The sequence below is a fragment of the Rhipicephalus microplus genome, chromosome 4, assembly GCF_043290135.1.
Source record: "Rhipicephalus microplus isolate Deutch F79 chromosome 4, USDA_Rmic, whole genome shotgun sequence".
Lineage (NCBI taxonomy): Eukaryota > Metazoa > Arthropoda > Arachnida > Ixodida > Ixodidae > Rhipicephalus > Rhipicephalus microplus.
This window is the reverse complement of record NC_134703.1, coordinates 164,562,094-164,581,952: the sequence shown is the minus strand read 5'-3', so window position 1 is coordinate 164,581,952 and position 19,859 is coordinate 164,562,094. Positions and strand designations below refer to the sequence as shown.

The window sequence follows — 19,859 nt, the reverse complement described above, 5'->3', positions numbered from 1 at the left end:
CGTACGCATCACGCAAGCGCCTTGCGTTACGTGGCGTCGTTTGCCACTAATCGGCTTTTAGTACGCCCTAGTACCCGCGTACGTAACGAGCGTGAAGCGTGTTGCCTCATCTGGTATATCAAAATAGAAGTACGTGTTGTTGACAGCCAATGTGAGCCAATCCAAGTGTTATAGCCAGATTATGGCGATATTTTAAGCCACAGAGCCGGTCGGTGCTTGCCTTCGATGCCGCCATTTTGCAAAGCGAAGTCTCGCGCTGTCGCGAATTTGTTCGAGAGTGGCGCAATCACCTCATACGTACGCACGCACGCATCTCATGCGTGCGTACGTAGCAGCTGCGTACGTAACGCGATACGTGCGCGTTGCGGTCTGCGCATGCGCACTACGCAGAACGTGGCGTCCTTACGTACGCAACGCCGCCACGTACGCAGCGTACACAGTACTAAAACTCTCTCGTCAAAGCAACGCAGCGCGGCGCACGCCTGCGAGTATATGGCAGGACCGGTGCCTGGCGTGGAAACGCCGGCGTGACCAGACGAAATGAACGCCCGTGAGCACACGCACCACGTCACGTCGAAATGTATTGGTGCCTTGACTCTGGCATGTAATCATGTTCTCATATGACACGCATCGCGTGATTATCATGTTAGCACTAGTCACATGTCTTCTACATCCATTGACGTCACGTAATACCAAGTTCGGCATATGTAAAGCTAGCGAAACGGCTGCGAGCGTATCATGAGTTGGGCATATAGTCATGTTGTTACATGACACGCATGTCGTGATTATCATGTTGCTGCATTTCCGATGGAGGCGGAAATGTTGTAGACCCGTGTACTCAGATTTGGGTGCACGTTAAAGAACCCAGGGGGTCAAAATTTCCGAAACCCTCCACTACGCGGTCTCTCATAATCATATGCTGGTTTTGGGACGATAAACACCACATATCAATCAATCAATGATTATCATGTTGGTATGTGTCATTTACGAATGTCATCTGGTCGCGTCACGTCATACCGAGTTTGGTACATGTGAAGCAAACGAAACGGCCATGGGCGCATCATGACCATAGCATATAGTCATGTTCTTACATGACACGCATCTCATGTTTATTATGTTTGCACCAGTGTCATACCTTTGTCATCCATTCGCAGCCCGTCATTCCAAACTTGGTATAACTGAAGCTAGCGAAATGGCCGCCAGCGCATCATGAGCGTGGCATGCAGTCATGTTGTCATATGACACGCATCTCATGATTATCATGTTTGCACCAGCCACATACCTTCGTCCTCCATTCACGTACCGTAATACCAAATGTGGTATATGTGATGCTAGTGAAACGCCCGCGAGAGCATCATGAGCTTGGCGTGTAGTCATGTTGTTACATTACACGCATGTCATGATTTTCATGTTAGGGTGTGTTGCTTGTGTTCACCATGCAATCATGTCATACCATACCAGTTTTGCAACATGCCATGTGAACGAAACCACCGCAAGAGCAGCAGGATCAGAAAATTTAAATCATGACATTCATGCCATTAATGTCATGATTTTCATGTTATGACGAGCAAAATACGTTCTTGATACAGTCATGTTATGCCAACCAAGTTTGGTATCGATAGCATTGCCGAAACGGCCAGGAGAGCTATAAGTCGTAGGCGGCTAGATAGATAGATAGATAGATAGATAGATAGATAGATAGATAGATAGATAGATAGATAGATAGATAGATAGATAGATAGATAGATAGATAGATAGATAGATAGATAGATAGATAGATAGATAGATAGATAGATAGATAGATAGATAGATAGATACGCGCAAAGTTGCCGAAGTTCGCTGAAAAATGCTTCGCCTTTCAAACCTCAGCCCGCCGCTTCCATTGTGTGTTTCTCCAAGCTGATTCAGCGATGCCACTAACCAGACCTCATACCTAATTTTAGTTAGAACGTGGAAGTTGTTAGGTGTCCGATGAGGAACAATTTGCCACAAAAATGTTTTGACTCGGATCTTTGAGAGCTGAGAAAACTGTTTTTTTTTTATAAGGGGCGTGAAACGAGGATTACAACAGGCGACCTCGAAACCCTTGCCGCTCTTCCACGCAGCCTTCGCAAGCCCTACCCTCCAGCATCCGACCAAGTGGTCATATGCGTATGACGTACCCAAAAAAGCCCAATCCCCGTGCACGTGAGCGGCGTTTTTTGTTGTTGTTGATCAGCGTTGTTTTGAGGTCTACTGCTCACTTCTGCGGAATGGTTTGCAAACGCTTGCATAGACGCGGTAGAATAGATGAGCACAATGAGTGCGCGAACGCGTAGGAGTGTTCGACGGCTGTCGTGTGCTCGTTGCGCTGACTACGCAACCGCGGGGACATGACGACATGCGAAACACCGGCACATTAGCCCCGGACCTCGTTGGAATTCACAGGGAAAAATAAAAACAATCGCTTACATTCCCTTATAACATCTCATTATTTATCTTGGGATTTATTAATCTCTTGAAGCAACAAATACACAAAATACGCATGTCGTGTCAAATCATTTTCGCCATGTCAAGTGCTACTGTTGGCAACGTCAGAGCATAGTAGTCTACGTAGACGACCAACGTCACTGCATTGTCGTGTACGTAGGGCCATTCATACCCGCACGTCATGCCCTCATTCTCTGGGCGCGCGCCCACAGAAAGAAGGGGGAGCAGCGTTCATCTTGATATTTGACCCATTTTCGCGGCGCGTAGAGTTGCAAATTTCAACAGACGTGATCATGAACGCCTCATCTACGCATTGCACTTGTCAACTCAAAATTGTCAAACCTGGTGAGTGGCCCAATAATGCACCAATAACACAAAGGTGTTTTTTTATGCCAGGATACCACCAAGACTTCAGGGGCATATTTCCTTCGCGTAATTACGCAAAAAAAGATCAGAAAGCAAAGACAGCCGCTTACAGCTCATCTACGGAGTGAATGATGAGTGGGGTGAAGCTTCGAAAGGTTCTTTCGGTAAACCGCGAATCCTCTGCCAATTTGTCCGTCTGTCTGGTCCGTCTATCTGTCAATCCATCTGTTCATCTGTCCTTCCGTTTGTCCACCCATTTGTCTATCTGTCCATCTGCCTGTCGATCCGTCGGTCTGTCCTTCCGTTTGTATGTATGTATGTTTGTCCATCCATCCGTCTGTCCATCTCACTCAGCACCTGCTGAAAGAGTCATCAAACACGGCGGCATCCATCCGTTCGTCCATCTGTCTGTCCGTCCATTCGTCTGCACTTGCTCGGTCATACTCGACTACGTGGTCACGTACAAGAGAAACAAGCATCCACAGACCAATGCCGTGAGGAGCTTCCCCCTTAAAAAAAGTTCCGTCAACGGGAGTCAACCAGCTTTAGTGGGTACGTGACAACAGATGTTGGGCATGCTATCCACTTTGCCATGGTGACATACTCTAATAGGTTTGAAAAATGCGTCTTTCATATCTACCACTGCCCTTTCACTGTGTTTTTGGTAAAGTGCCGTATTGCATGATGACCGGGGCATTTGGGATTCATTTAACACGTCGTTTCTAAGCGTCCATGCCATTCGGTGCGTTTACAATAAAAGAGGTTCAATTTCGTCAACGATTTATTTACATACGCAGGTGGAAATGTTCCTACGAGCGTCAGCGTTGCTTATAGCACCCATGCGTATCAAATCTACTGTATGTATATAAACGCAGCATAAACATGGCTACCCACATAAACATGGTTGGCGATAGGGAATACACTCATTAAATTGTAGCGTACAGAAAAGAGATAAAATATCACAGATCAGAGATTAGGAAAAACTGAAGTATATTCTAATGAGACAGTGGTTCCTTCTTTGAGGTGACAGTGCTCTTAGCTGCTGGCTCAGCAGCACAAGTCCCCTAGTGGAACGAAACTCAGCGTGAGTAAACCAAATGACGCCAAGATGATGGCGTCATCTAATAGTTCATTTAGTATTTGGCAGTGTAATTGTAGGGGGTTCCATCATAAAAATGCGTCCCTGCAGCAGGTTGTTAGAACGGGCAGTGTAAAAACTCAGTTTATCATGTTGCTAGAAAATTACGTCTAGCGTAACTTTAACCGGCTTCAAAGCAGAGGTTAAACAGAATGAGCACAGTAGAGGGCTGGCAACAATCGTTAGTAGAAGGTTGGCGTATATTATGCATGATCCTCACATAGCTAATTGCAAAATAATATGGTAAAGGCGGTTTTGGGTCGGCAAAGAGCAAGTCAAGGAAGTGTTGACCTGCTTAACTTGTACAGCGGCCCTAGTGACACGAACCAGAGTTTTAAATGGCGTTTGAGCAAGGCAGCCAATCTCGTTAAGAATGCATCGTTGTCTATTGGTCTTTACTGCACTCTTTCATGTGTGGAAGTATGTCCATAGAACTAGTAAAGGGGAGAGACAATAGCAACAGGCCCTAGACTTGAATTTTTCTTCATTTACAGACCTTTCGTGTCGCACTCGTTGCGGAATGTTGATATGTAGAGATTCGACACCGGGCCTTACTTATGTGTACGGGTTAGTGGATTGGTTCTCGTAAACTCTACTATAGATTTTTGCAGCGATCGTTACCTACCTATGATTACTTTGGAGGTACTCATAAAAAGAAGCGAACATTCAAGGTTGTTGACTTGGATGCATTTCAAAAACGGTGCGAACAGAGAAACGGAGGTCAGGGTAATGAGTGAACCTTAGAACAGGGGACTAGTTAGCTTAAGAGTCACGTTGAGGTGACTACTAAGGACCTTAAGGTGCATATTGACAAAGTCAATGAATAGTCGTCTCGCACAATTGTTGAAGGCAGATCAGTCACTGTTGGCGAGATGAACGGGTAACCGGTTGAACAGAAGGCTTAGAAAGCGGAGAGGAATGATCAATAAAAACATAAAGACCACTGATGGGTATTGTGCAAGGAACAATGGGATGATGTTTATAATTAATTCTATTGATGGTAGCATTAAAAGGGCCTGGAATTTACTCAGTCATTTACCAGATGAGACCAATTTTAAGTCTAATCAGAGGACGATGATAGGTAGGCTGGTCCATGAGGCACGTGGAAACTCCACAGAGGAAGGCGTGCTGCCGAATAAGGCTAAGCGATACCTACCACTGCAAACATGCCAGGCAGCAGTGGACGTTCTTTTAGAATATAGTGGGGATGTTGATAGAATTATAGATAAGGAATCTACTGAAAGTGATATAAGAATGACAGGCAGCATAATAATAGTCAATCGACATGAGTGCCGGACGGTATTTCCAATTAAATGTTAAGGGGTTTAGACAAGGGGTCTATTGAGTTTTTTATATGAGAGATAAATAATCGATGAGAGGAAGGATCTTTCCCCGAGGAGTGTAACCTTGTGACTACTCTTCTCATACCGAAACCGGGCAACACTGTAAGGCTGGAAAATCTCAAACCTATTACGTTAACGTCGTGTTTGGGCAAAGTCGCTGAGCATGTCGTGTTAAATAGGCTATCGCGTTATGTTGAGGACAATGGGCTCTTTTCGTCATGGATGATAGGTCCCAGCCTTTCGACTCACGTTGCTATGCTCAGGATTAGGCATCACCTACTTAATCGGCGGACAAGGGACACTGAGGTACTACTTGGACTTGATGCGCGAAAAACTTTCGACAATCTCCGACACTCCTTCATTCAACTGGTGCTGTCAGACTTTATTCGGGGGCAACGCCTTTTTCATTTTGTTAAGGCTATTCTTGAAGGAGATGTCTCAGGCTGGGGCAAATCAAGTCTGCAGTTTTCAAATTGGGTTGTCGTGGTACACCGAGAAAATCCATACTCTCCTCAATGCTGTTCAATCTGGCGATGTCAAAGCTAGCTAACGTACTGGACACTGTCGAGAGTATTGGATATACTACCAATGCAGGTAACGCTGCGGCATGGAATGTTGGTTGTAGTGACGGAGAGCTTGAGGCTAGGCTGCAGGATGTAATAACGCTTACGGAAAACTCTTTCGCTCTTATGGAACTCAAGCGGTCGACTAAAAAGTCAGAGTTGTTAATCTTCTAATCCGGGAAATACACTCTAAGGCAAAAAAGGTGTTAAAAGGGTGTGTGCTTCATACTTTTGGGGACTAATGGGGCTGCCACAACCATCAATTCCTTTAAGGACTAACGGCACCGGGTCTAACAGTTAGTCCACACAGACAAACTCAAGGGACTAACATTTAGTCCTCATAATTACACTTAGGTGAGTAACCGTGTAATTCACCTCAAAGGCTCACATTTGCACCCTATAGAGGAATTGTTAATCCCCACATTTACACCTTATCAGGCAGCCGTTAGCCCGGAGCCCATCGTCAGCCCGGAGCCCATCGCGGCGGCGAAGACAGGCAAGCACTCGATGAGCGAGCGTCGGCAATGGCGGCCAATTCGCGGGTGGTCGCAAAGCACAGGTGAACTGCATGCGCCGAAGCTGACCTTCGCTATGCATTTCGTTCGTGCGATATACAACACGACCGAGCCCGTTACAGGCAAGCGTGTTTCGTATCACACACGCGACAAGTCGAATAAAGAATGATAACCTACTTGCCTGAGAATCCAGCGTTGTTTTCTGCCCTGAGTCGGAATGAAGTATATATCCGTTAGGCCTGTTGTATTCTTGGCCGCCATATTGGCCTTCCCAACTGTTGCTGTCGTGTGTTGATTGTGACTATCTTGAAGCCAGAGATATACAGCGCGGCGTGATGACGTGTCGAGACTTGCTCCAGACTTCATGGGTGCAGCGAAACGCAAAAGCAGCAGCCCACGCTCATCCAAGCGTACACACAAGCACCACGCCGTAATTCTTAGATCGTTGAATCCAGGCGGCCGTGGTCGAGCACTCCGAGCGTGACGCAACGCGAACCATTGCCAGCAAAATACGGGAAAAGACTGAGCCAGCAGAGGAGGAGGGGGAGGCATGGTCACCTTGGCAACGCTTTTCGCGCTGCTTGCAATGCCCGCGCGGTTCATCCCTTGGTTTCGCGCGGCACGCTTCCCTCTGTGGTTGCTCTTCAACGGTCTATCCGTTAATCGGGCGCACCTATTGGGCCCCGTTACTCTTTTTTCGGATAATTTTGCCTTAGAGTGTAAAGAGGCAGGCCGAAGGATTGGGTAACGGAAGTTGAGCGTTGCATCACAGTTCGTACTAGCAATGGGTCATTGGTACTAAAAGTCGAAGCAATTAAGATCCTTGGTTAGGTAATTGAAGAAGGTGGATCGAATATAACTATCCAGCGTATTACCAAGAAGACTTCGGAGGCCGTAGGACTTATTTGAAGAATCACAAATAATTAGGAGAATGTGCGATGCGCTTGTTTCATGAATTTAGTTTGTGCCATTTTTCGTACGTAGCTGCTGGGCTAAAGTGGAAAAGGAAGGAGAAAGACAAATTTAAAGCTTTGTTCAGAAAAGTCGTTAACGTGGCTCTTGGTCTGCCTGTGAGTAAGCCAAACGATATGTTGTTTCGGCTGGGTTTTCATAATACTCTTGATGAAATTGCCGAGGCTAAGCGTACAGCACAGAGTGGTTGCTAGGCACGCTAGCTGGCAGGTATATCTTCCACTCAATCGCAGAATCAATGGTGACTCGTCATGGCGCACGCCTATACGAGTTAACCGTGAACATCAGGGCTAATATCATGTTTTGTCCATTTCCGCGTAAGGTGCACCCTGTGCATATTGTAGGGAGGTGAATGGCGATAGCTATAGGGCTTTGTTGCGTAAGCCAATGGGCCAGGAGAACGAGTCTGCGTTTGTTGACGCAGCATTGAATAATGGGAAAGATGCTTACTCGGTGGTAGTAGTATATGGGAAAGGGCGCGTTCGAAATGCCGCTTCCGTTGCCAAAGATCCGGGGGTCGCTATTGCCCCAGCACTCATTAATTCCGGCAGAGTTTTTGTCTCTAGTGACTCTTGCTCTGCTGTTAAACACTTACTTAGGGGAGTTAATATTGAACCGGCTTACAGGCTGCTGCAAAGTAAGGACATCACTCCGCATACCTTCACTTAGTTTCCGGCGCATATGGGGTCAGTGGAGGAAACTCCGGGTAACCGGAACAAGGTGGTGCACAGGGAGGCATGATGATCAGTGTGTCGTGTAATCCCTGAGGCAGCGGAATCTCCCGCTCCTGAGTTTAGGGAACGGCTGGTAAAATGCAATGATATAACCAAACATTATTACTCAGAGCGCAGGGAATCCCCCTTGCAACAATCTAGACTTAACCGGCTACACGGTAACACTAAACTTCTGCAGACGCGGGCGTACCCCAACTTGGTCGTCATGAATAAATTTATTCTGGACTGTGGGGTTTCTATCTAGTGTAGCAAGCGTAGGGGCTCTTTCAATTTCGACTACATGCTCTGGCACTGCTCGGCATTGGCCGGTGCGGATTCTCACGGGGAACAGTAGCGGCAGCGAATGTTGCGCAGTGGCGCGCTGGCAGACCAACTCAGGGCTGTAAAGCTGTCCCGTGTGGTGGCAGAAAGGGTTGGCTTCTCCGTCCTGACGTGGGAGCATCAGGCTTGTACTGACCCTCAGGATCTTATTAAAGTTCTTCAAACCCCCCGCCGCGGTGGTCTAGTGGCTAAGGTACTCGGCTTCTGACCCACAGGTCGCGGGTTCGATTCCCGGCTGCGGCGGCTGCATTTCCGATGGAGGCGGAAATGTTGTAGGCCCGTGTGCTCAGATTTGGGAGCACGTTAAAGAACCCCAGGTGGTCGAAATTTCCGGAGCCCTCCACTACGGCGTCTCTCATAATCAAATAGTGGTTTTGGGACGTTAAACCCCACAAATCAAAGTTCTTCGAACCGTAAGAAAGACACAAAGCGCGCTGTATTTCCTTATGGTCGGGCAGAGTAGTTTCATGGCTACTGGATATTTATCCCGCAGCTTGGTAGTTCAATCACTCTAACATGCCGTGTGTATCCTCCATCTCACAAGCTGGCTGCAGCACTGCGAATGCTAGGCCAATTTTAACCAATCACGAGGGCGAGCGCCTCCGCGTTGTATTATTGCGCACAATTTTGTAGAAGCTCTGGTGTAATCGATTGAGTGACACTGTGCCCGCAGCGCGAAACAAATAAAGCCAGAAGGTGGGTTTATTTCCGCGCATCGTCAGGTCGCTACACAAACCATTAGACAGAAACACGGGAGAAGTGGTCAGTATACTGACATTCGCACGAACTAGACGCATTTCATAGCTCATGTTTCGCGCTTGTACGCATCTGAAAGAGACGCATACATGTCGCAGAGTCCTTACAAGTTTCCACTGAAGACTGGCACTTCGCTATTTTTAGTGAACCATTTTTCGTAGTTCTCACCATTCATTTAACTGTGATAATCGCCTGAGCTTTTTTTTGGGAGGGCGAAACACTTCACCTGCGCCTTCCACAAAGCAATTTTCGTTCCCGCAGTGAGTCAGAATATGCCAACTGCCTTTTCCACTAGAAGTTATTGAAGGCATGTACACATCCCTGATCGACGCACTTCATGGACGGTATCTATGGTTTCATCAACCCACACTTGTGTACTCATGTGGCTAGGCTTGACCCATGTTTCGTCAGTGTAAAAGAGAGCCTACCTTAGCTTCAGAACTCGGCGATCTGATGCAGGTAGCGGCAGCAAGACTGCATAATGTGTGTTAGAGTTGCTCGGAAGATTTCGAGCTGAACGGTTGCGCCGCCCGCGACTTCCAACGCCAACGTAGGTTTCGCCAACTGGTTCAGCCTCCGCGACCTCCTGACACCATGAAGTTCTCGTTGTGTAGTGCTCCGTCCTCGGACTTCTTCGCCCGGCTCCTAACTTTCGTATCTCCTTCTTTTTCTGTCACTTGCCAGTTCTATTCCTTTATCTACAACCGTCCACTACTCTTTTTATCCCTTCTCCCTTCTTTCAAACAAGGCTCTCAGACGTGTCGCCGAAGAGGCCGACATAAATTAGGTGCTTTTTTCTTCTTCTGAAGAACCACTCCTTCATGTGTGTCGATTCTATGAGGAGTGCATTCCAAGACCACTTTTTATATCGGAAGCCGAGCTTCTTTAACATCTTGAACATAGCTCCCCTGACACAGATGACAGCTCACGGTCCTCTTAGAAGTCACGCGCAAGCTTTGTGACAGTGGGTATCTCATTTCTGCGAAAGAAACCGTCCACAATCCTTTGCAACACTCCCAGGTCTAAGCTGTCCAGCTTGTTGTGCTGGCGTCTTTTCCCATCTGCAATGCTTCTTCGGTGTCGACACTATGCCCGCCTTTTCTTTAGCACTGGTCCTTAAGCCGTGGGTCGTGCATCCTCGATGTATGCAATAGGTAGCCACCTCTCGTTTAAATATTGGATTGCACGCTAGATGAATGTACTTGTGTATAATCAACATATGACGAAAGTATGCGAGAGGGTGGTACTTGGAATGTTCACTAGACGGAAGGACATACAAACAGACCGACAGACGATGGACGGACAGATCAATCCTCTGTTTGCTGGACGGATGGATGCACCAACGGACGAATGGACGTTTTTCCCACTCATCATCATTCAGCTCGTGGATATGCTGTGATATATTACAGCCTCCAGATCGCGTTTTACCTGCATTTATTTGTTCGCATGCATTAAAGATTCAGTGCTTTTTCGAGAATGCTAATAAATTAGAGCTCAATTATTGAATAGATTTCTGGTGTGCTTTCATCGGTATCTGTGATGGTGCAAGAAACTATTTAACTGGTGACGTAGGCAAAAGAAAAAAATATATCACCATTCTAAATGAAATCCTCAAAATAATCATAGCTAAAGACTTCTAGTTGGTCTCAAATTATAGGAGCATGCACGAGAGCCCCCATTGTAGTAATTAGGCCAACAAAACTACACGCCGAATGAGCGCACTATTTTGCAGTGCGCCGGGATACCGCCTCCATGCACCCCGTAGCCTCCACTGTGCTGCAACCAGCTTGTGAGATGGAGTATAGGCGACTTTAGACCAAGCTCAGCATCCAATGAGTCACACTCTTCTGGCTGTGAGATTGCTTCTTCTGGTTCCGCTCTCACCTTTAAATACTACAGCGACCACAAGAATCTATGACCTCAAGGTTTATTCTTGATAGACGTCAGTATTTGGGATGCAGATTTATGACTAAGCGTCGGCATGACTGCACCCACATCAAGTGATGCTGTATCTGTCAAACACCAATAGACATTTTGAGAGCTCTCTTATATCTATGTGCATTGAACTATATCTGTAAGGACTCGTTTTACTTTTCTGTGTTACATAATATTACGAAAGGAGGATTAATAATATTTTTGTTTTCAGCATGGTTGGAAAGCACTCCCGATCAGAAGTCAAAATTCCCTAGAATACGCGAGCAAAACAATAAAGCGTGACACGTAGCCTGTTCATAGCAAGTAATCCATAAATCCAGAAGAAACTCCTTCACTCTTGTCTTTGAAAATGACGCCATGACGCGGGAAAATTTGAAGTGCATGATGGTTGTCTGATTTGAGCATCATTATCTATATATTGTTACGTACAATCCAAATGGTGTACGAATAACTGTTTATTGGGGCGAACTTGTGCCCGAAAAGTAGCGGCGTCTGTAACAGGCGATCAGCAAAAAGGGATCAGTCTCCGAGAGAGAAAAAACCCTCGAGCGGTGGTCCACTTCTTTTTCATCAAAATCCCGTGCTGAGGAAGCGCACGCCGCCACGGCCTTTTCTTGTTTGATCATCAAGCCGCTGATCTCTTGGGGGGGGGCGCACGAACTAGCACGCGTAGTTTGAATACTGCGTTCGCCTTGCGTCATTATCCCTCCTCCAAAAACGCATCGTCCCGATGCGTAAAAGCAGTGTTGCTTAGATGGTCTGATTGCGTGATTTCCAATGGAGAAATAAGTATTCCTCATAATCGGGTGTGTATAATTCGATGTTCATTGCCTGTCATAGTATGGCTTCATTCTGACTACATGCACGATTTCTGTACTCCTTCGGCATCTTGATGAGCTCACTTGTCCTTCCGGTGACACCTCGTAGTTCAAGGAGCTGACGCGACGAAGGACTCGGTAAGGGCCGAAATAGCGGCGCATGAGCTTTTCGGAAAGGCCAGGCGTCCGCACAGGAGTCCAAATCCAAACTAGGTCGCCTGGTGCGTAGTCGACTCCTCTCCGACGAAGGTTGTAACGGTTTGCATCCATGCGTTGTTGTTGTTTTATGCGATGTCGCGCCAACTGCCGTGCTTCTTCGGCTCGCTGAATGAATTCGCTGATGTCAGGCTTGTGCTCTGTATTGTCGCCTACAGGCAGCATTGCATCTAATGGTCTGGTAACTACTCGACCATAGACTAGCTGGAATGGCGTCACTTTAGTAGTCTCCTGCACAGCAGTATTATAAGCGAAAGTGGCGTACGGCAGTATCTTGTCCCACGCACGGTGCTCCAAGTCAACGTAAATGGACAACATATCGGTTAGAGTTCTGTTGAGTCGCTCGGTTAGCCCATTAGTTTGGGGGTGGTAAGCCGTTGTTTTCCTATGACTTGTGTGGGTAAGTTTCATAATGGACTGCGTCAGATTGGCTGTGAATGCAGTTCCTCGATCCGTGATAACCACCTTTGGGGCACCATGCCGTAGTACAATGTTAGTGATGAAAAATTCAGCTACTCCTATAGCCGTGCCCCTGGTGAGAGAGGCTGTCTCGGCATACCGGGTTAAGTAGTCTGTCGCCACTACTATCCATCGGTTGCCCATTGATGACGTGGGAAATGGACCGAGTAGATCCATTCCTACTTGTTCGAACGGAGACTCAGGTGGTTCAATTGGTTGGAGAAATCCTGCAGGTTTCAATGGAGGCGTTTTGCGTCTCTGGCAATCTCTACATGTCCTTACATAATGCTGTACAGCATCCAGTAACTTTGGCCAGTAGTATTTTGTGCGGATGCGAGCCAATGTTCTACTCACTCCGAGGTGTCCTGCTGCTGGGTCATCGTGGCAGGCTTCCAGGATTTCGGGTCGCAAGACCGAAGGAACGACGAGTAGGAATTTCTCCTTGCTGTGCTCGAAGTTTCTTTTGTATAAAACGTTGTTTCTCATGAGGTACGAGGACAATCCCCGGACGAAAACTCGAGGAACACGCACGGGTTGCCCTTCCAGATGCTTGATCAGTTTAAGCAACTCCGCGTCAGATCGCTGATATTCAGTCATGTCTGCGGTGCTCACGGCCCCAAGAAACGGAAAGTCGTCTCCATCTTCCTCAGGTGCAGATTCCATTGGTGCGCGTGATAGGCAATCAGCATCGCTGTGCTTGCGACCCGACTTGTATACGACTGTTATGTCGTATTCCTGCAACCTGAGGCTCCATCTAGCAAGTCGCCCAGAAGGGTCCTTTAGGCCTGCGAGCCAGCACAACGAGTGATGGTCGCTCACTGCTCGAAATGGTCTACCATATAAGTATGGTCGAATTTCTGTATGACCCATATTACCGCCAGACATTCTTTTTCCGTCGCCGAATAATTTATTTCAGCTCTAGAAAGAGTGCGACTAGCATATGCGACCACTCTTTCCTCTCCGTTTTGCAGCTGCACAAGGACGGCGCCTAGTCCCAAATTGCTTGCGTCCGTGTGAATCTCTGTTTCAGCTTCTTCGTGGAAATGTGCCAGGACAGGGTGGTGTAGGAGTCGCTGTCGTAGCTCATTGAACGCCTCTTCTTGCTCGCTTGTCCAGGTAAAAGGCATGTCTTCTTTCGTCAGTCGGGTTAGTGGCTCCGCAATCTTCAAAAAATCTTTAACGAATCTTCTGTAATAGGCACAAAGTCCTAAGAATCGTCTCACAGCCCTTTTAACTGTCGGTCTAGGAAACTTTTCTACAGCTGCTGTCTTTTCGGGGTCAGGTCGAATGCCTTCAGAGCTAACCACATGACCGAGGAAAAGCAGTTCACGAAAACTAAAATGGCACTTTTGGGGTTTTATCGTCAGCCCTGCTGAACTAATCGCTTCGAGCACAGTACGTAGTCGTTCCACATGCTGATCGAAGGTGGCCGAAAAGATCACGACGTCATCGAGATAAACAAGACAGGACTGCCATTTTAACCCGGACAGCACAGTATCCATCATCCGCTGAAATGTGGCGGGTGCGGAACACAGGCCAAATGGGAGTACCTTGAACTCGTATAACCCATCTGGGGTCACGAAAGCAGTTTTCTCGCGATCTCGTTCGTCCACCTCTATCTGCCAGTATCCGCTCTTGAGGTCTAGAGAGGAGAAGAATTTCGCGTCTCGTAGTCTGTCAAGGGTGTCATCGATCCTTGGAAGGGGATAGACATCCCGCTTTGTGACGACGTTCAATTTTCGGTAGTCAACGCAGAAGCGCAAGGTCTGGTCCTTTTTCTTTACCAGTACTACAGGTGAGGCCCATGGGCTGGCCGACGGTTGAATTACGTCGTCCCTGAGCATTTCTTCAACTTGGCCTCTGATGACTTCTCTTTCTTTTGGTGACACTCGGTACGGGTGCTGGCAAATAGGTCTAACAGATTGATCGACTATGATGCGGTGTTTGATGATAGATGTTCTTTGCACTTTCGATGACGTGGAAAAACATGAGGCGTACTCCCGTATAAGGCTCTCGATTTTTTGTTTCTGGTTCGATGATAGGGCTACTTCGATGTGGATAGATGCGAGTATGGAATCTATACCGTCAGAATGCAGTGGTGCAGTCTCGGAAGAATTCAAATCCGTAATCGGAACGCAATCATGCAAGTGACCAACCACAGTTCCTTTCGCAAGGTGCTGCACCTCATTTCGGAAATTTGTCAGGAAGACACTCGTACACCCATCACGCAGTCATACAATACCTCTTGCTGCACAGATCCCTTTCTCGAGTAATAGCCCAGTATTGCTTTCTGCCATTCCTTCATAGTCGTTGTACACATTGCTTTTCACGGTGACAACAATGATGGATCTTGCAGGAACTGTTACATCATCACCTGCCATCTGGAGCGCATCGAATCGTTTTTTACTCTCGAAAGTCGCGATGGCGTGTTTCGTCGAGAACGAGACGCACGTTTCCTGCAAGTTTATCACTGCGCCATTGGCCTGCAAAAAGTCCATTCCGATAATTACATCTCTTGAACACTCCGACAGGACAATGAAGCTGGCGACGTAGGTGAAGCCGCGTATCCCAACTCTAGAGGTACACATGCCTGCCGGATCGATAAGGTGCCCCCCGGCGGTTCGCACTTGTGGTCGTATCCAAGGGGTCAGCACTTTTTTCAGCGTTCTGGCAAGTCCCCTGCTCATGACGGAATAGTCTGCGCCTGTGTCTACTAAAGCATTCGTTTCGTAGCCGTCTATAATTACCGACAAATCAGAAGTGACGTTACCATTTCCGCACGTAGTCTCGTGTCCGTCATCACATTTTGAAATCGGCACTGGAGGTTGTTTTCTTGCGTCGGCAGCGGCCTTACCTCCCCAGGTCACCGATTCTAGTTTTCCCGAAGCGGGCTTTGGGGAAGTCGCCTCGGAGAGTTAGAAGATGGGCGCGGACTTTGTGACCGATACCTCAGTGCCGCTGTCGACCGAGACTGATGCTGCTGCGAGAAGTGAGCTCCTTGACGCGTTGACAAGTACTCCTCGATTTCAAAAGGTCGCTCCCCATTCCGTGGACAGGCAGCGTTTACGGGAAAACCCCGAAGTCCAGCTCGGCGATATGCACACATCCGGTAAAGATGGCCAGCTTCGCCGCAGTGATAACAAAGCGGAATTCGATCAGGAGTGCGCCATATATCAGCTTTTCAGATCCTAGTCTCGGCTGGGGACGGCGTAAATCGAGATTTCGGCAGATGCGTGCTTGCTGCGGCGAAATAAGGTCCAGGGGCGGTGAAAGGAGGTCCAGGGGCGACGAAATGAGGTACAGGGGTGTTTCTCAGTACCTCGGCGTACGAGACAGCGGGCTGCATCGGAACTGACGCTTGAACAGGCTGGGCTTGTGGCTGCTGCTCACGGACTGCCTGTCTCACCTCCTCCCGAACAACTTCCCCTAAAGACGAGACCGTTGAGGGGTTGCCGTTTAGCTTCTGGAGCTCTTCTCGAACCACCGATCCAATGAGCTCTCGTAATACGTCGATGCCATTCCCGAAGACTGCTGACACCGCGTCTACGGATGCGACGTTAACATCTCGGTTGTACTGCCTCGCTCGCTGTTGCAGAGTCTTTTCAACCGCTGTCGCCTCGGTGCGAAATTCAGCGACGTTCCGCGGGGGACATCGGAGCAAACCGGCAAAAATCTCCTGCTTCACCCAACGCATCAGGTGCCGAAGTTTCTTGTCCTCGCTCATATTTTGATCAGACCGGCGGAATAACCGGCACATGTCTTCCACATACACTGCGACGCTTTCATTGTTGCGCTGGTTTCTTGCCTGCAAGGCAGCTTCAGCTCTTTCCTTGCGGTCTGTACTCGGGTATGTGGCCAGCAGCTCCCGTCGGAAATCATCCCACGATCGATTGGTACCTTCATGGTTTTCAAACCACGTTCGTGCGCTGTCCTGCAATGCGAAATAAACTCGGCGGAGCTTCCGTTCTTCGGGCCATCCGTTGCAGTTGGCGACGCGCTCAAAACCCTCCAGCCAATCCTCGGCGTCTTCATGAGGATCGCCATGAAAAGGGTCCGGCGTCCGTGGCGCATCGACAACGACGTGCGTGGCAGCGACTGGAGATGAAACGGCGTGTGCGGCAGCGGTTGGAGACGACATTTCGGTACTCTCACCGGAGACAGCTGGAGACACTCTGGGCTCTATTGGCAGGGGAAATTCCGGCGGCTCACCACGTAGACGACGGCTGGAGCGCTGATGAACTGGCGTGAGCTCAGTTGGTTCGACTGCTCGTGGTTCCGGGCTGCTTCCTCGAAGTCCAACTGGGTTTGGGATCATTACCCAGCGCCTCCACCAGAATTGTTACGTACAATCCAAATGGTGTACGAATAACTGTTTATTGGGGCGAACTTGTGCCCGAAAAGTAGCGGCGTCTGTAACAGACAGGCGATCAGCAAAAAGGGATCAATCTCCGAGAGAGAAAAAACCCTCGAGCGGTGGTCCACTTCTTTTTCATCAAAATCCCGTGCTGAGGAAGCGCGCGCCGCCACGGCCTTTTCTTGTTTGATCATCAAGCCGCTGATCTCTTGGGGGGGGCGCACGAACTAGCGCGCGTAGTTTTAATACTGCGTTCGCCTTGCGTCAATATGTTGAGTGTTTGAAGAATTATGTCCACTATTATTGAAATGTTACGAAAAATGGGTACCTGCGTCCTACCTGCGGCATTTCATTCACCGTGGCAGAAGGCATCTTCAGATGCGTACAAACATTAGTTACGGCAGCGATTACAGAAACTAGCACCATTAACTTCTTACCTGTAGAGTTAAGCGGTCACCTCAAATGGGTAGGTTGTAGTGTTTCTTGCAAATATTCCATAGAAACTTTGAAATTTTTTGCGAAGCAGCCATTAATAATTTCCGCAAGGCGATGAAATATTCCTAATTCAGAAGCTAAAAGCGAAATCGCCGCACCAAACAGCGCATCTGCCATTTACTTCGGAAACGCTGTCAGTTACGACACTGTTGTTTCCGCATCAGGGGAGAAGGATAAACGAGCGTCGATAAGTGGCCACGCGACAAGAAAGTGCTGCCACGAAATCAAGTGTGTAGATTTCCTGTAGACAACGGCGAGTGAAACAGTGTCGTCATTGAGGACGTTTAGTTTAGTGTAGCAAGTATTGATGTAATCCTTACTAACCTCTTGCAGTATTCCTCTCATAATATTTAGGTATGACCTTATAGGCCCATTTTTATTGTAAACGTCATATGCTGCCAATGTAGTAGTCTTCAGGGACAAAATCAAGCTGCCTAGACAGCTTTTAGCCCTGAAGACTATCCAGAATTTTCTAGTGAAGTAGCTTTGACTTTTCAACCACTCCTCGCGCACTAAAGTGAAACAAATATTTAATTGAGACCAATAATTTTTACTCGTTAACGCCGTTAATTTCAAAATCATATGTATATTGATGCCGCGAGCATGCGCTATGAGGTGCAAGCATGCTCAGTGAGGGGTGTCAGCGCCGACGCTGGATTTGCAAGTAGGTGTGACCATAAAACACCCCACATTTAAAAGATTTTGTTTAATATTTATTAGACATTATACATGTCACAGACGAAAATAGTTCAAGGAGCGACTACTTTGTGAATTACAGGAAGACTTCACACGCACACATTAAAATGCAGTTTAAAACAGTCCATGAAGGGGAAATTAGCCTTGAGGGTAAATTCACGCCCTTTAACGATTTCCTTGGATAGAGTTCATACGCAAAAATCGAATGTACCTTTGTCTAACATATTGATTGATTGATTGATTGATTGATTAATTGATTGATATGTGGGGTTTAACGTCCCAATACCACTATATGATTATAAGAGATGCCGCACTGGAGGGCTCTGAAAATTTCAACCACCTGTGGTTGTTTAAGGTGTACCCATCTTCTCTTCAAACTTTCCTCATCTTTCCTTCAAGCTTGCTTTCAACATTGCCTCGCGTGAATACTTGTTGTAAAATCACTGTATCTTAAAACTGTGTGAGTGTATTCACCTATTATTACTAACAGATGTATTCATATATCCGCCATAAGATATAGTTATTTACTGAGCTTGCGCAACATTGCACTATTACTCATATCTTGATTTTACATTTTCCATTTAGTCTGTCTCGTCTATATTTTTATTTGGGGTAAGGGCACAGGAACTAGTGCCCTCATAACGACCTTATAGTTGGGCTCTAACAAAAATCTAGCCTGTCAGAAACACAACTGTCTGTCGGGTTCTTTTTCCTTTAGTTGTTTTGGTGTTTCAGTTTGTGAACAGCTATTCTGAACGACAATCTAGCCAAGAGCTAGACATAGCTCATAAGGCTATGCCGCAAACCCAGAAACACGGCGCTGACGTCGCAAAGGCTCCGTTTGAGATAGCATACTAATGCAAACACCTAAAGGCAATGCAAGTAAGCACATCTACTCTTTTTTTCACTCTCTACGAAGAAAAAGTATACAGAACGTGTACTTCTCCTTCGTCTTGCGAACAGTGTTCTTCTTTTTATTTTCTAAGCTGGCTCTTAGCCATCCTCGTCTATTGTGATCATCGCCTTAGTGCTCTCCTGGCTTAAGTGTTTCAGTAAGCACTGATGCAGTGTTCTGCAGGTCCATTTCGTTTACCGCAGATGCACCGCGGTGTGTACCCAACCAGCGGCACGAATACCACGCAGCCCTGCACCAGGCGGTACTGGTGCGTTGTCGCGTGGAGGCTGAGCCTGCTGCCCCTACACTTTTTGGCTGGACATTCGCCGGTGGCCCGCACGAGCAGGCCCTGACGTTGCTCGACCACACTCGCTCAGTTAACGGACTCGAGAGCCATATACGGTAAGACCGGTGAATTACCACAATTACCTCTACGACAAAGCACCTTTGTAATGGTGGCACCAAGACTGTAATCAGCGGAACTGAGTGGTGCTCCATAGCATACCAGTCAAGCCTATAGCTTGAAGGTATGCAGTTAAGCCTAGATGTAGCATAGATATGGGGAGCCAAGCCTGGGAAGGCCATTTTGACCCTATAAAAGCCCAGTTGTGTTAATTTCTTTATCTTTCTTTTTATTTTCTTTCAGGTGTGCAAGCATCACCTGGTCCCTCTTTCCTCCTTGCTCTCTCTATTCTTTTCTCCTTTTCCCCTCCCCTAGTGCTGGGTAGCAAACCAGGTACAACCTAGCTAACCTCCCTGTTTTTCGTTTGCCTCTCTATCTCTACTTTGAGGTAATATCTTTTTTTCCTCCCCC

The 19,859-nt window shown here is 47.4% G+C and overlaps 1 protein-coding gene across 1 annotated transcript in view; it reads left to right on the top strand.

Moving 5' to 3' along the window:
* Positions 1-19,859, top strand: part of LOC119172936 (nephrin) — a 210,235-nt gene that overhangs the window by 174,898 nt on the left and 15,478 nt on the right. The window contains exon 7 of the mRNA XM_037424077.2: positions 19,249-19,447. Within this exon, the coding sequence (XP_037279974.2) occupies positions 19,249-19,447 (199 nt within the window). The remainder of the gene's footprint in view (positions 1-19,248; positions 19,448-19,859) is intronic.